At 39.7% G+C, this 13,997-nt stretch overlaps 1 protein-coding gene across 1 annotated transcript in view; it reads right to left on the bottom strand.

Moving 5' to 3' along the window:
* OPHN1 (oligophrenin 1) overlaps positions 1 to 13,997 on the bottom strand; it is a 414,559-nt gene that overhangs the window by 75,624 nt on the left and 324,938 nt on the right. The window contains exon 19 of the mRNA XM_054695894.1: positions 9,445 to 9,604. Coding sequence (XP_054551869.1) covers positions 9,445 to 9,604 — 160 coding nt within the window. The remainder of the gene's footprint in view (positions 1 to 9,444; positions 9,605 to 13,997) is intronic.

Below are 13,997 nucleotides of genomic sequence, written 5' to 3'. Positions count from 1 at the left end.
CCCAAAATTATACACATAGGAAACAGGCTCATAAAACTGCTCATCTTCAAAAACCATGCTACTTTTCATGAAAAGGAAGGTTGATCAGAGGGTGGAGCTGCAAGCCCAAAGGATTGAGCCACATGCACAAATGATTTTCAAGCCTTAAAACCCACTGGAGTTTGTCCAAAATGGATTTCAAATTTGCTTAGTATTGGTGATTCATATTCTCCCTTTGTGAACAGAAATACCCACAATTGTTAATCGATACCTGTTCTACCACGAATTTTGGTAGTTTACTTTTCTAGATTCACAGTTGAACAAGTGATAAGGAACCTTACCCTACGATGAATTACACAAAACTAATTGATACCTGATAATATTTAATTTAGATGAAAAGTTTTGGAACTTTTGAGAGGATGTTAATTAGATGAGACTTTGGACTTGAGCTGATGTTTCATCAGTTGAGACTGTTGGGGAACCAGGAATAGAATGGATGTTGTATATGCGTTCTTGTACACATGCATTGTATGTGAATCTTTTGATACCAGAGGGTAAACTGTGATAGACAGAATGATCCGCAAGAGGTCCACATCCTAATCCCCAGAACCAATTAATATGTTTCCTTACATGACATATGTGCCTACAACTGATCTCTTATTTTGCAGGATTCAGTCATCTACAGTCTTATTGCATCTTTTCATGACCAGATTTAGGTTACACATTTCAGGAAGAATTGATTCTATACCCCTCTCACTACATCATATTAGTGGTAAGAGATGCTGATATATCTTATTACTGGTGATGCCAAACATACTTACTATAAAAATACTATCCCCACCTTCTCAATAATAACTTACAGAAAAAATATATTTTGAGACAATGCAGATGTCATGATTCCCGCCATGCTTTCACACATTAAAATTTTGGAATTATTTTCAAAATCAGTAAACCACTATAAACCAGATATACACTATGGGGGGGTGGGGAAAGGAGGGATTGGGGCCAAAATAATGGGGGTGCAATTGCATGGGGAATATAAAAATTAAAAAAATAGAAAAAATAAAGAATGAAAAAATTTTAAAAAATTAGTATTTTTGGTGGTTCTTGCCTGAAAATTACTGTGGTGTTTACTATAGTGATCTCTATTTTGCTCATTCCATCTACACTTGTTAGCTGAAGTTCTACTGAGGAATTCCTCAAAGAAATAGAGCAAACATTACTGAAATTTATATGGAACCATAAAAGATGCCAAACAACCAAAGCACAGTTGACCAAAAAAAAAGTATGATACTTCAAGACTTCAAACAATACTACAGAGCTATAGTAATAAAAACACTATGGTATTAGTATTGAAATAGACACAGACCAACAGAATAGAATTGGCAGCCCAAAAATTAAGCCACATTTATACTGATGATTAATTACAATAAAGGAGAGAAGAGTATATAAGGGAGAAAGGAAAGTCCCTTCAACAAATGTCTGAAAAACTGGACAGCTACATGCAGAAAAACGAAACTAGACCACTCACACAAAGGTTAACTCAAAATGCATTAAAGCTTGAATATAAGCTGGAAAAATTAAAATACATAGGCAACATAGAGAAAACACTCCACAACATTGGCTTTGGTGGTGTCTTTGGGCATTCAACTTCAATGTCAAGGAAAGAAAAAAAAATAAACAAAATTGGACTGCATACTTAAAGGTTCCTTGATTTTTCTAGGATGCCTGGAGAGCCTTGCATCATCTCAAGCCATGTGAGGATAAGCAGTCACTCATTAAGGACATGTCCCAGGAATTCAGATTGGGCTCAGTCTCTGGCACATCCTGTAAGTACTGGAGTGTTATTCTTTTCCTTATCCCAGATACTATTGTATGGGAGGCACTGCTCTACCAGATTAGAGCATGAGAGGTATCTTAACATGGATTATAATATTGGACCTGGCTTTACAGAACAAGATTCTTTCAGAGAGGTATGTTATTCTGGGAGGTCACTGTTACTCATGAGTATTTGGAGCTACTGACCTGACCAATGGGACCTCTCCTCTGCAAGAAATTGTTACAATTTTAGAACACTGAAGAGTAGGGGCCATCTTCTTCCATCTTCCCCTAACCTCTCTCAAGTAATTCTAACTTCTTAAATGTATAAGCAGCTTAAACAAGGGGCAAAATAATTTAAGATATAAAATAATAAATATGAAAAAAATAATAATAAATATGAACATTAAGGAAGATGGACTGAAAAGTCCCTGTCACTGCTTCCTTCAATGGCACTGAAGCCAGGTGCCTGGAGGGAACAGCTATATCTGGAACAGAATTGGGCCCATGAGGATCAGTGTCTCAGCAAGGAGGAGAGACAATCCATCAGAAAGGGTAGGAAGACAGATGCAGTAAGTCAGCAGTGGTGCCAGTACACCAAGAGGGTTACCCGCCCTTAACCCCAAAACACCCCCAGGCTCTTCTGCTCCCCTGGCTGGGATGGAGAGTACATACTTCTCAAGATAAGCATAATCTGTTAAACGTCAACAAAGGGTGACCTGGCCACTGTCTACTAGTTTTAGCAGTGGAGAGAATACTTGTTTATCCCCTACACAATCTCTGGGCTCCCAGGATTGTCTGTGCCTACCTTGAGGGGCAGGGGAGTCACCCAACCCTCTGCTCTATGCTTCCTGCTCCTGGAAAGTATAGTGGGAAACTGTGTAGCTATAGTGAGCACAGTCTGTAAAGTGGGATTTTTATGCCTGCCTTCGAGAATCAGTTGAGGCATAAACCTGGTACTAGCATAATCGCTGGCACTTGCTTCCCTGTCCTGTGCTTCACCACTCCATGGAAGAGTTAAGGACCTCCAAGCAGTTTGCTTGAAACCTTATAGTCAGCAGACTACTTTATGCTAGGCTTGGGAAAGCTGGGGTAGCCAGCAACCCCTTCCCCTGAGCCAGGGGTACAAAAAAATAAATTCAAGTAGCTACATATACAGTCTGCCCAGTGTATTTTTTGTGCCTGCCTTACAAAGTCAGTGGAAGTGCAGGCCTGAAATGGTGTGATATCTGGTGCCTGTTTACCTGCAAAGGGGGAGAGTACAGAAGTTACAGAAAATTTCTACAAATACATTATTCTGAATTGCTCATTCAAGCATTTTTATGATGGATGCTTTTAAAATTCTTGTCAGATAACTAACATCTGTGTGATCTTGGTGCTGATGTTTGTTGATGGTATTTTCTCACTCATGTTGAGGTTTTCTTGGTTCTTGTTTTAAAAAAAAATATTACATCATCCTTCATTTTTGTACAATGTATGATTTCCCCATGAAATTCCCACCACCAATTCACCAGTGCGCTATCACCACAGTCACTTGTGCTCTTCCCACCACTGCCATGATAAGGGATTTTCCTGGCTCTTTGTATGAGAAATTATTTCCAACTAAAGCCTGCATATGTAGGGGCATTATGAGAGATAATCTTTTTTTAAAATTTTTATTTATACAAGAACCGGGGTACAGGCCAGATGTGCAGGAGGGTGAGAGGATTCACCAGAGACAGAGTGGGGAACAGAATAGGCTGACTGACGAAATACACTTCTGAGGGGAGCAGCGGGCACGATAGGAGAGGTCTGCTGCACCATGTGGGACCCTCGCTGCCTGGCAGGGATCAAACTGGCACTGCAGAGGCTACGGACAGCTTCACAGCGCTGCGAGCAACCACCTGTGCCACCAGGGGAGGCCCGAGATATAATCTTTTTACTTATATTTTCATTAAGCAGACCTCCTCTGACACTGACACTGCCTCATTACTTCTAGGATGGAGTAGAAGTCCAAGTTTTCCACTTGGTCTCTACTGAAATCCCAATGGGATGGGACATTAGAAAAGACTAGATCAGGCTCTTCATTAGGTCTCTGTTGATACTACTCTGGCTGGAGGAGGAAGAGTGCATCATTACTGACCCCACATGGTTTCCTCCACACTGATGCCACAGTATGGTAGCCTTATTACCAGTGAGTGGTAGTAAAAGTCCTATATTTCCACCACATGTCTTCTGACATTAATGGAGTGCCAAATGGGCATGTGAATGTAGTCAGGTGGTCTGTCTCATTACTACCATGTAAGAATGAAAGTCCAGCTCTGCAAACAAATTAATAAACCTTTATCTAGCTCACTAAGAAAACAAGGGAGAAAACTGATTTTGATCAGATTTGAAATGAAAGAGACACTACCTTACTGGAGTAATCCAGCAGATAAGAGATTTCTATGAGCATTTATATGCAAACAAGTTGAACAACCTAGATGAGATGGACAAATTCTGAGAATTATACAATCACAAAAGGCTGAATAGAGAAGAAATAGAAAACCTGAAGAAAGAAGTCACAAGCAAAGAAACTAATACAGTAATCATAAATCTTCCAGAAAACAAAAGTTCAAGGCCAGTTGGCTTCACAGCAAGTTCTACCAAACTTTCAATGATGAATTCATAATTATTCTGCTCAAGCTCTTTCAAAAACTGTGAGAAGGAATACTTCCAATCATGTTTTATGAGGTCAACATTACTCTAATGCCAAAACCAAGCAAAGACAACACGAAGAAAGAAAACTATAGACTCATCTCCTTAATGGACACAGACACAAAAATCCTCTATAAAGTCTTAGTGAAAAGAATTGAAAAATACATTCAAAGGACTAACATCATAACCAAATGGGATTTATTCCAGGGACACAAGAATAGTTCAACATCTAAAAATCAGTCAAAATGAAATAAGCTTCAGAGATAACTTTTGGGATTTGACTCTAACAGCAAAGAAATCAAAGGAGAATATAAACAATTGGGACTACATCAAATTAAAAAGGTTCTGTACAGTGTACGAGACCATAACTTAAATGAAGAGACACCCATGTGAACGGGAGAAAATAGTTGTTCACCATACATCAGACAAGGGACTGATATCAAAGATCTGCAAATAACTCATACAACTGAACAAAAATCAAACCAAATAACCCAAATCAAAAATTGGCAGAATAGTTAAAAAGGCATTCTTCTAAAAAAGATATACACATGGCCATTAGGCACAGGAACAATCTTCATCATCACTTATCATCAGGGAAATGCAAATCAAAACTACAATGAGATACCACCTCACTATTGAGAAAAGCTCGTATTAAAAAGACAAGAAACAAGTGCTGGTGAGGGTGTGGAGGAAAAGAAACCCTCCTACACTGATGGTGGGATGTAAACTGGTCCAGCCCCAAAGTAAAGTAGCATGGAGTTTTATCAAAACACTGAAAATGGGTCTGCCATAAGACACAGCAATTCCATAGTAGGTTTCCACCCAAAGAATACAAAACACTAATTTGAAAAAATCCCTGTTTATTGCAGCTCTATTTACAAAAGCCAAGGTGTGAAAACAATCTTATTGTGCCAAAACAGATGAGTGGATCAAGAAGGTGTGGTATATATACACAATGGAATATTACTAAGCAATTAAAAAGATAAACTCACGCCATTTCAGCAACATGGTTGTAACTGGAGGGAATTTTGCTAAGCTAGATAAGCTAGAAGGAGAATGATAAATAATGGAAAGTATAACTTATATGTGGAAAATAGAAAAAGCAAGTAAAGGGTCAGACAAAGAAACTTTAAAACTAACTTGTGAGAGCTCAGCTAAGATCTGTGGCTTTCAGAGGGGTAAGGGTAAGGGGAGGGGTGAGAATGGGACAGGTGAGGGGGTGTGCACAATTGACTATGTTGGAGGACTATGGGTACTTTGGTAGTGGGAGTGCTATTGTGAATACACCTAAGGGGCAAGTCCTACATTTTCACCATTACTTGAAGAGATGTTCCTTTCTCTCTGGTGTATATTCTTGGCTCCTTTGTCATAGATTAACTGATAAGTGTGGGTTTATTTAGGGGTTGTGACACTGTTATCTAGTCTCATTGCACCCTTGTTCTACTATATGTATTCTTCACACAGCATGCAGAATAGTGTATAGTGTGAATCAAGACATTTCTCTAGTTAACAAAATTGTTCTGTCCTTACTTATTAGTCATCAATTCACCAATAAATAACATCTGAATGTCACACCAAGAATCAATAAATTACCTACAGGCCTGCCTTTGTTTTGAAAAACAGAATTTTATTAGAATATTCATTGGTTTGCACGTGTTCAATGGTTCATTTCCCACTACAAAGACAGAGTTGAGCAGTTCTGACAGATCTATGACCTACAAAGTCAAATATATATGCTATATGATCCTTGAACAAAAAGTTTATTAATCCCTGCTTTAGATCCATAGCCAACTACTTCTTAGAAATTGGGTGTCTCTGGATATCTTTCTGGAATTGTAAACCCAACCTGCCTCAAAATGAGCTTTTCTCTACCTTCCTAAAACTACACTTACATATGAAGGATGGCCCCATCCATCCAATCAAGTTAGAAATCTTGGCTTGAGACATATCCTTCTCCCACATCTTCCACTTTCAATCACTAAGTCCTGATGCTTTTGCCTCGCTGTTCCTCTTTACATTGCCCTCACTGGGACCACAAATATTTCTTTTTTTTTAAAGATTTATTTATGCATACAAGAGCTGGTGTGCAGGTCAGAAATGGGGGGTGGGGAGAGGATTCACCAGAGACAGAGTGGGGAGCAGAACAGGTAGATCTACTGAAATATACTGCTGAGGGGAGCAGAGGGAGAGACAGGAGAGGTCTGCTGCACCATGTGGGTAGCTCCCTGGACAGGGATAGAACTCATGCTGCAGTGGCTGTGGATAGTTTCACAGCGCTGAGTCTTAACCCCTTGTGCCAACAGGGAGGCCCAGGAACACAATTATTTCTTACTCAAACTATGGTAAAACACTATTTCTGTGATCTGTCCTTCACACTGCAGCTAAGATAATGCCTCCTGACCACAAGTTTGAACATTATACTACTTTACTTTCAAGCAATGATTTCTTAGTCTGCATGAATGATTTCAAGTATTCCAAACTCTTCAATTACTCAAAGTCTAGCCCTTTGAGGAATTTGCCCCTGTCTCCAATCACATCTCCTGCCATTCTTATTTCCATTTCATGTTCCAACAACACTAGATGGTTTTGGATTTTAAGCCCTTGAGTCATTGTTCACAATAGGCCATCTCCTTCAAATTTCCTTTCCCTATTTCCCTTTCTTACCATCTTAGTATTGATGCATGTTGTATTTCTCTACAAGCACCCCCTCCTTGGTAATCCTAATGTGTCAATTCCCATAATATCACTGCATCAAATAATTGGTCAGGCAGAAACTTCATGGTGATTAAGGACTTCAACTCTGAGCCAGGTTACTTAGATTTAAATCCTAGCTCTGCCACTAGCTAAACAGCCTTGGGCAAATGCCTGTCACACAGTGGCATATGTTTATGATCATCTTCACATTTCAAATGAAAAAAGACTATCAAAGAAGTTAAGTTGATTGAGGTAACAAATAATATGGCAGAGAATGTCAGTTGTTCTTCAATACTCATTCTCATCTTTTTTTAAATGTATTAAATAAAGTCTTAGCTGGGCACGTAGCTGTCCCCATATAAAAACTCTACTTACCTGCCTCTATGATAGCTAAAGGCAAACATGACATTAAATTCTCACAATAGCATATAAACTAAAGTGATATTGTGACTTCTAGGTTATAGCCTTAAGGAAAGGTTTGTATCCTCTACTTTCTTTTCTTTCATCCTTCTCAACGGAATAATGTAGAGGATAGTTAATCAGGCACATTAAGTAGCCCCTTAGGGATGGCAGAGAAATAAGATGGTAGGAAACTTCCCCTGTCAATCACCATATTATTCCTAGATCATCTCACTGGATTATTCCACAACCAAGAATTAAATGCCCCTGTGTTGGAATCACTGTATGTTTGTATATGGGGTCATAGCAGCCTAACCTGTAGATACAGGTGACCAGAAGAACTTGGATTTGAAAGGTGAATACTATCTCACATATTACCAGGCCCCTCCTCTGCAGAAAATTGTTTAATGAATAATACTTTGCTAGGATGGCATTAACTAATAGAAAGCTTAGAGCCAAATGTAAGTCCGTCAGTAGCAAGTATACAGCTTCATTCCTAGATTCATTTTCTGTATCTTTGTAGTTTCTTTTACATTTCACCTAATTATAATATATACTAATATTTTATATACTGTAAATAATATCACCTTAAATTCTTTCATAATTAATGAGATTGATTTAAATAAATAAGGTATTGCTTTTGCTCAGTTTTAATTTTATTTATAGTGACTGAAGCACAATTGTTTTACATCCTTGTAGTATTTTGACAGTATAGATATCCCCCCTCCACATCAGATGTAGTCACCATAGCATTCACACCACCGAGGCTACAACACTCCTCCACCAAATTCCATCGTGGTCTCCCCTGCTCTCCGTGTCTCACCCCTTCCATTCCCCCTCTAAAAACAACAGATCTATGGCCAGCTTTCCACGGGTTGACTTTAAAGTTTATTTTTGTCTGACCCTTTGTTTAGTTTTACTCTATTCCACATATAAGTGACACTATCCAATATTTAGCTTTCTCTTTCTTATGTCACTTAGCATAATCACGTTCAGCTCCATCCATGTTACTGCAAATGGCATGGGTTTATCTGAATAGTATTTCATTGTGCATAAATACTGCATTCTCTCTCTTGATCTGCTCGTTTGTTTTTGGGCACTTAGGTTGTTTCCATACCTTGGCGATTGTAAACAGTGCTGCTATAAATATAGTTGCACAGCTTTCCTTTTGAATTAATGTTTTTGTATTTTTTTTTGTAGAGGTATTTCTTTCTAAATGGTTTCACTTCACATATGCCACTTTTTTTTTTTTAAATAGAGTCATGTTTTTATTTATTTATTTATTTGTTTGTTTGTTTTGTTTTTATACATGCACTGGGTACAGTCAGAAGCGCAGGAGGGTGAGAGAATTCACCAGAGCCAGAGCGGGAAGCAGAGCAGGCAGAAGGACCGAAGTACACTGCTGAGGGGAGCAGCGGGTGGCAGGAGAGGTCTGTGCGCCATGTGGGACCCTCGCCAGGTGGCCGGGGAGTAGCCCGGGATCGAACCGGCGCCGCAGAGGCCATGGGCAGCTTCGCAACCCAGCGCTCAACCGCTGCGCCACTGGGGAGGCCCACATATGCCACTATTATACCTCTCATTTTCCTCTGTTTACATGGCTGTCTACATGTTATATCATATACTCCTTAAAGGCATAGAGTGATTTTTCTTCTATCCCTTCTAATGTGTGTCTGATAATAAAATAGTTAATTTTTCAAGCAATAAGTGCTAAATCAATGAATCTCACAGGGTTACAAATGCTATTAAATGTCATTGCATCATAATGGAATTTCTTTCCATTATCAACTTGAGCGAGGGTGGGAGATAGAATTCTAGAAGGTGGGTATGGGAAGCTGTCATATATTTGGAAGTGTGATGGTGAGCATAGGAAATACATACCTTAACAAAGTGCTCAATTAGGATTTCTACCACAATGTTCTGGAATTTGATGTTCATCATGGCAGCCACAGTATCCTCCTGAGCTCTCATCAGTGTGGGCCCAAATATCACACCCATGTTGGAGGGAGTCATTAGATTCTCTTTGCTGTGCTCACACACACTATCAGAAGAGAAAGAAAAAATATTAACAGGTTTTACTCCAAGACCCATTGTAACCAAAAATGTATTAGGTGCTCTAGGAGGTTAAAGGAACTAAAAAGTAGAAGGAAAGAAAAGGCCCAAATACATATAGGAAGAATAGTCCATAAAGGTAGCAAAGAATATAAAATAATATATATGTGTCAAAGTGAGACCATTAACTGGAGAACTTAAGAGAACAGGGATCGGGTTAGTAGAAAGTATTTGAGAAGACAAGAGAGAAGCAAAATATCATTCCACGGAAGAGAAACAGCATGTATAAAGCACATATAAAGAAGAACAAAGCACACGGAGAAAGTACCCACCAGTCTCAACAGTCAGGAATCTATCCCCTTCCTTATCCTAAGTTAAAGAAGCAGAACACTAGAAGAGCTAAGAGAGATCCTTATGATTAGTCCTTTATCACTGTCTTCATTTTCCAATGAAAAAAATGATTCAAAGAAGGAAAGGGATTTGTCTGAAGTGACGGCCTGATTTGGACCTGTAATCCTAAATTTTCTGATCTGTAGTCACTTAAATTTCCTTTAGTGACTTCAAATCACTTATAGAGCAGTTCCAAACTCACATTATTTTTTTAAAGATTTATTTATTTAAGCATACAAGATCTGGGGTGTAGGCCAGAGGTACAGAGAGCTGAGAGGATTCACCAGAGGCAGAGTGGGGAATAGAACAGGCAGACTGGCTGAAATACACTGCTGAGGGAAGCACAGGGTGAGACAGGAGAGGTCTGCTGAGCCATGTGGGTTAGCTCCATGAACAGGGATCAAACTCGTGCTACCGTGGCTGCAGACAGCTTCATAGTGCTGAGACTGAATCCCTTGCATTACCAGGGAGGCCCTACAAACTCTTTAAAATAACATTAAGGAGTCTCCCTGGTGGCACAAAGGGTTAAGAGGCAGCACTGTGAAGCTATCCACAGCCGCTGCAGCACAAGTTCGATCACTGGCTGGCCAGGGAGCTACCCACATGGCGCAGCAGACCTCCCCTGTTTCACCTGCTGCTACCGTCAGCAGTATGTTTCAGTCAGTCTGCATGTTCTGTTCCCCATTCTGTCTCTGGTGAATCCTCTCACCCCCCCAACTCTGGACTGTACCCCAGTTCTTGGATGCATAAATAAATAACAGTAAGGACTTGCTTAACTTGCTGCCTATTTCTAATCCAATGAACAACTTGGACTCTGAACCCGAACTGGTTTAATCCCAACCCTGCCACTTATTAGTCACATATTTCTGAGTGTTAGTGACCAAACTCCTCTGGACTTCGGTTTTCCCACTTGCAATTACAGTATCTATTTCAGAGAGTTCTTGAATAAATAGAACCAAATTGCTTTAGAAAGTCATCCTGAAAATATTCTAGTATTAGTATCTGCTCGTTTTTATTATCTTTCAAGGGCCATCCCCATCTAGTCCATAATGACCTCTAACACTTGATATAATGAAGTACTTAGATTAGGTTTTTTGGCTATCGCATGTTGTTTCAGACCTCCGTATATTTGTTTATGGCATTCCCACTGTTTAGAATGCCTCCATCCTTCTAAATCTAAAGATTATCTATCCTTTGAGATTCACTTTAGTTAACATGTTTTTAGGACTATCACAGCACACTATCCTCATCTTGATTGACACCATTGGGCAAGCAGAATATGTTGCAATTGTCTGTTCTTACCTGCCTCTTCAAGTGGTAAACAACGTCCAAGTGTGTGTGTGTGTGTGTGTGTGTGTGTGTGTGTTGCACACAGCAGGTACCAATTAATTATTTTTAATGAATCTGAGCAACTCCAGTGCTCTCTCAAATAGTACTGGAGGTAGAAAAATAAAAGTTGTGCAACCCTTTGGGCAATTTGGCTGTTATGGTGGGAATGTGAGTACATGGGACATCCCACCAAAAACAATCACTTTCCAAACCTGCCTAAGAGACTGAAGGCAACAAGAGGCAGGTTCTTATCACTAAGTGGTTAATAGACAGGGACTGAATCCTTAGACAAATCCTAGTGAAACCTGTTAAGTCCAACAAGGGCTGAGTGCAATTCAGATGGTAATGAACAGCAACCACTCAAAGGCCTTTGGCATTGCTGGACTGCTGATGAATCTCTTTAAACAGTTTAAATATGTCTGCAATTAACCATTATTCTTTCTTTTCTGAAGAACAGAAAACACTGATTCAAAAAGATATACGCAATCTTTTTCTTTAGTTACATTATTTTTTTAGATGTTGAAATGGAAAAGCAACTCAATGCTGCCACCAAGTGATGCATTAGTGACTAGGCAATTATCTCCTATTGTGAGCTTTGAAAGGAATTGATTGGTTGAATGTGCCACTAACTTACATATTCCTCACAAGTCCAGAAGGTAGAGTTATTTTATTTCTGAACCCTAGGTTCACTGCGGTAAAGTACTTATTCAAAGTCACAAGTTTATGAATGCATGACAATAAAGGGATTTAAGCCCATATCTGTTGGACTCTAATTCTTACAATCATCCCATGTTATCCTTCTGTCTGCTTGTGTAGTTCCTCTCAACCAATGAAAGCCCCTGTGACTCCTTTAAATTAAAGCCTTCTATGAGAAAGCATTCTGGTATCCTATTTACACTTTTCCTTCTTGGCCCTTACACGAGATTTGAAAGGTAACCTATTCTTCAACCACGACATGTCTCCTTATATATTTTGAAAACCATTAAGAGGCATAAAATCACAAAAATTATGAGTTAATAATATCAATTTAATAAAAAAAAATAATGGTTTTATGAGGAGTAAATTAGGTATGAGTTTGTGTTATAATTTGACAGGAAATGAATCTTATATCCTCTAATTTACAGAGACAAGAGAAAATGGGCAAAACTTCTCAATTCAAAATTTAAATAAAAGGAATGGTAGTTTATTAAAAACCTCCAGTGAAGGAAAAAAGTTTTGATCAGATGATTTAGATCACAAGTAATAAATTAAATTATCTATAAAAAGAGAACTACTGTTGTATAATCCAGCAATCTCAATTCTGGATATATATCCCAATGAAATGAAATTACTATTTCAAATAGACATATTCATTGAAGCATCATTCACTACAGCCAAGCTACAGAAACAATCTAAGTGTCTTTGACGATAAACAAATATATATACACACACACACAATGGGATATTATTAATCAACCTTTAATTTGAAGGAAATCCTGTCCTTTGCAACACCATGTATGAACTTGGAGAACATTATGCTTAGTGAAATAAGCCAGGCACAGAAAGAAAAATACTGCATGATCTCACTTACTTGTAGGGTAAATAATGTGTCAGGCTTTTCCACCCTCCCGCCATTGTAAAGTGTCAGGCTTTTCTGCCCTCCTGCCATTAGGATAGATGATGGATCCCTATGGTCCTCAATGCATGCCTGATGGCAGGCACCTGGAATAGGGTGTGGGCATATGTCAGTGGGTACACCTGGGCTGAGAGACTGGGCTTATAAGGGCAGCATCACAGGGATGCCAGGAGAGTGAAAGAGATTAGAAGGAGAACGAGCAAGAGCAGCCCCAGCAGAGAAGCAGAGGCCATGAGCGAAATCGGGAGAACCCAGAAAGAGTGAAGATTCTCTGGGGCCTGGAAGTCCTGCCAGCCTCCTGGCCCCCCAACACCCCTGCTTGCCAGGTACCTGGTAAATTCAACAAAACCCTGAAAAGCTATCAAGAGCTCCAAGACTTCTCCTTTAACCAGTCTGCATAGAATCATAGAAAACCTGCACTGTGCCCAACCTGCCACTACACATGTGGAATCTAAAATAGTCAAACTCAGAAGTAGAAAGTAGAACGGTGGTTTCAAGAGACTGGGGAAATGGGTAATGGTGAAATGTTAGTTGAAAGGTACAGTTAAGTAGAATTCTTTCTGGATATCTAATTAATAGCCATGTACTGCACACTTTGTAGGGTAAGTGATTATCAGACTTTTCTGCCCTCCCACCATTAGCATTGATGATGGATCCCTGCGGTCCTGAATGCATGCCTGATGGTGGGCACCTGGAGTGGGGTGTGGGCCTATGTAGGTGGCTACACCTGGGCTGAGACTGGACTTTTAAGGGAAGTGTCACAGGGATGCAACCACCGGAAGAGAGAGAAAGAAAGTGAAATACAAGCAGAAGAGAGGACGAGACCACGAGAGAAAGCCGGAGAGCCCAGGAAGAGTGAAGATTTGGGGTGGCTGGGAAGCCTGCCAGCCTCGAGGCCCCGTGCCTGCCGTGTCCCTGGTAAAATACCAATGAAAGCCTGCAAAAGCTACCGAGGGCTCCAGGACTCCTTCACCCCTCTGCACAGGATCATAGAGATCCTGCTCTGTGCCCCTCCTGCCCCTACAACTTGAAATTGGTAAGAGTGATG

Source organism: Talpa occidentalis, unplaced genomic scaffold, assembly GCF_014898055.3.
Source record: "Talpa occidentalis isolate TD23 unplaced genomic scaffold, MPIMG_talOcc4v2.1 talOcc4.15, whole genome shotgun sequence".
In the NCBI taxonomy this organism is placed as follows: domain Eukaryota; kingdom Metazoa; phylum Chordata; class Mammalia; order Eulipotyphla; family Talpidae; genus Talpa; species Talpa occidentalis.
This window is presented reverse-complemented; position numbering and strand designations above follow the sequence as displayed.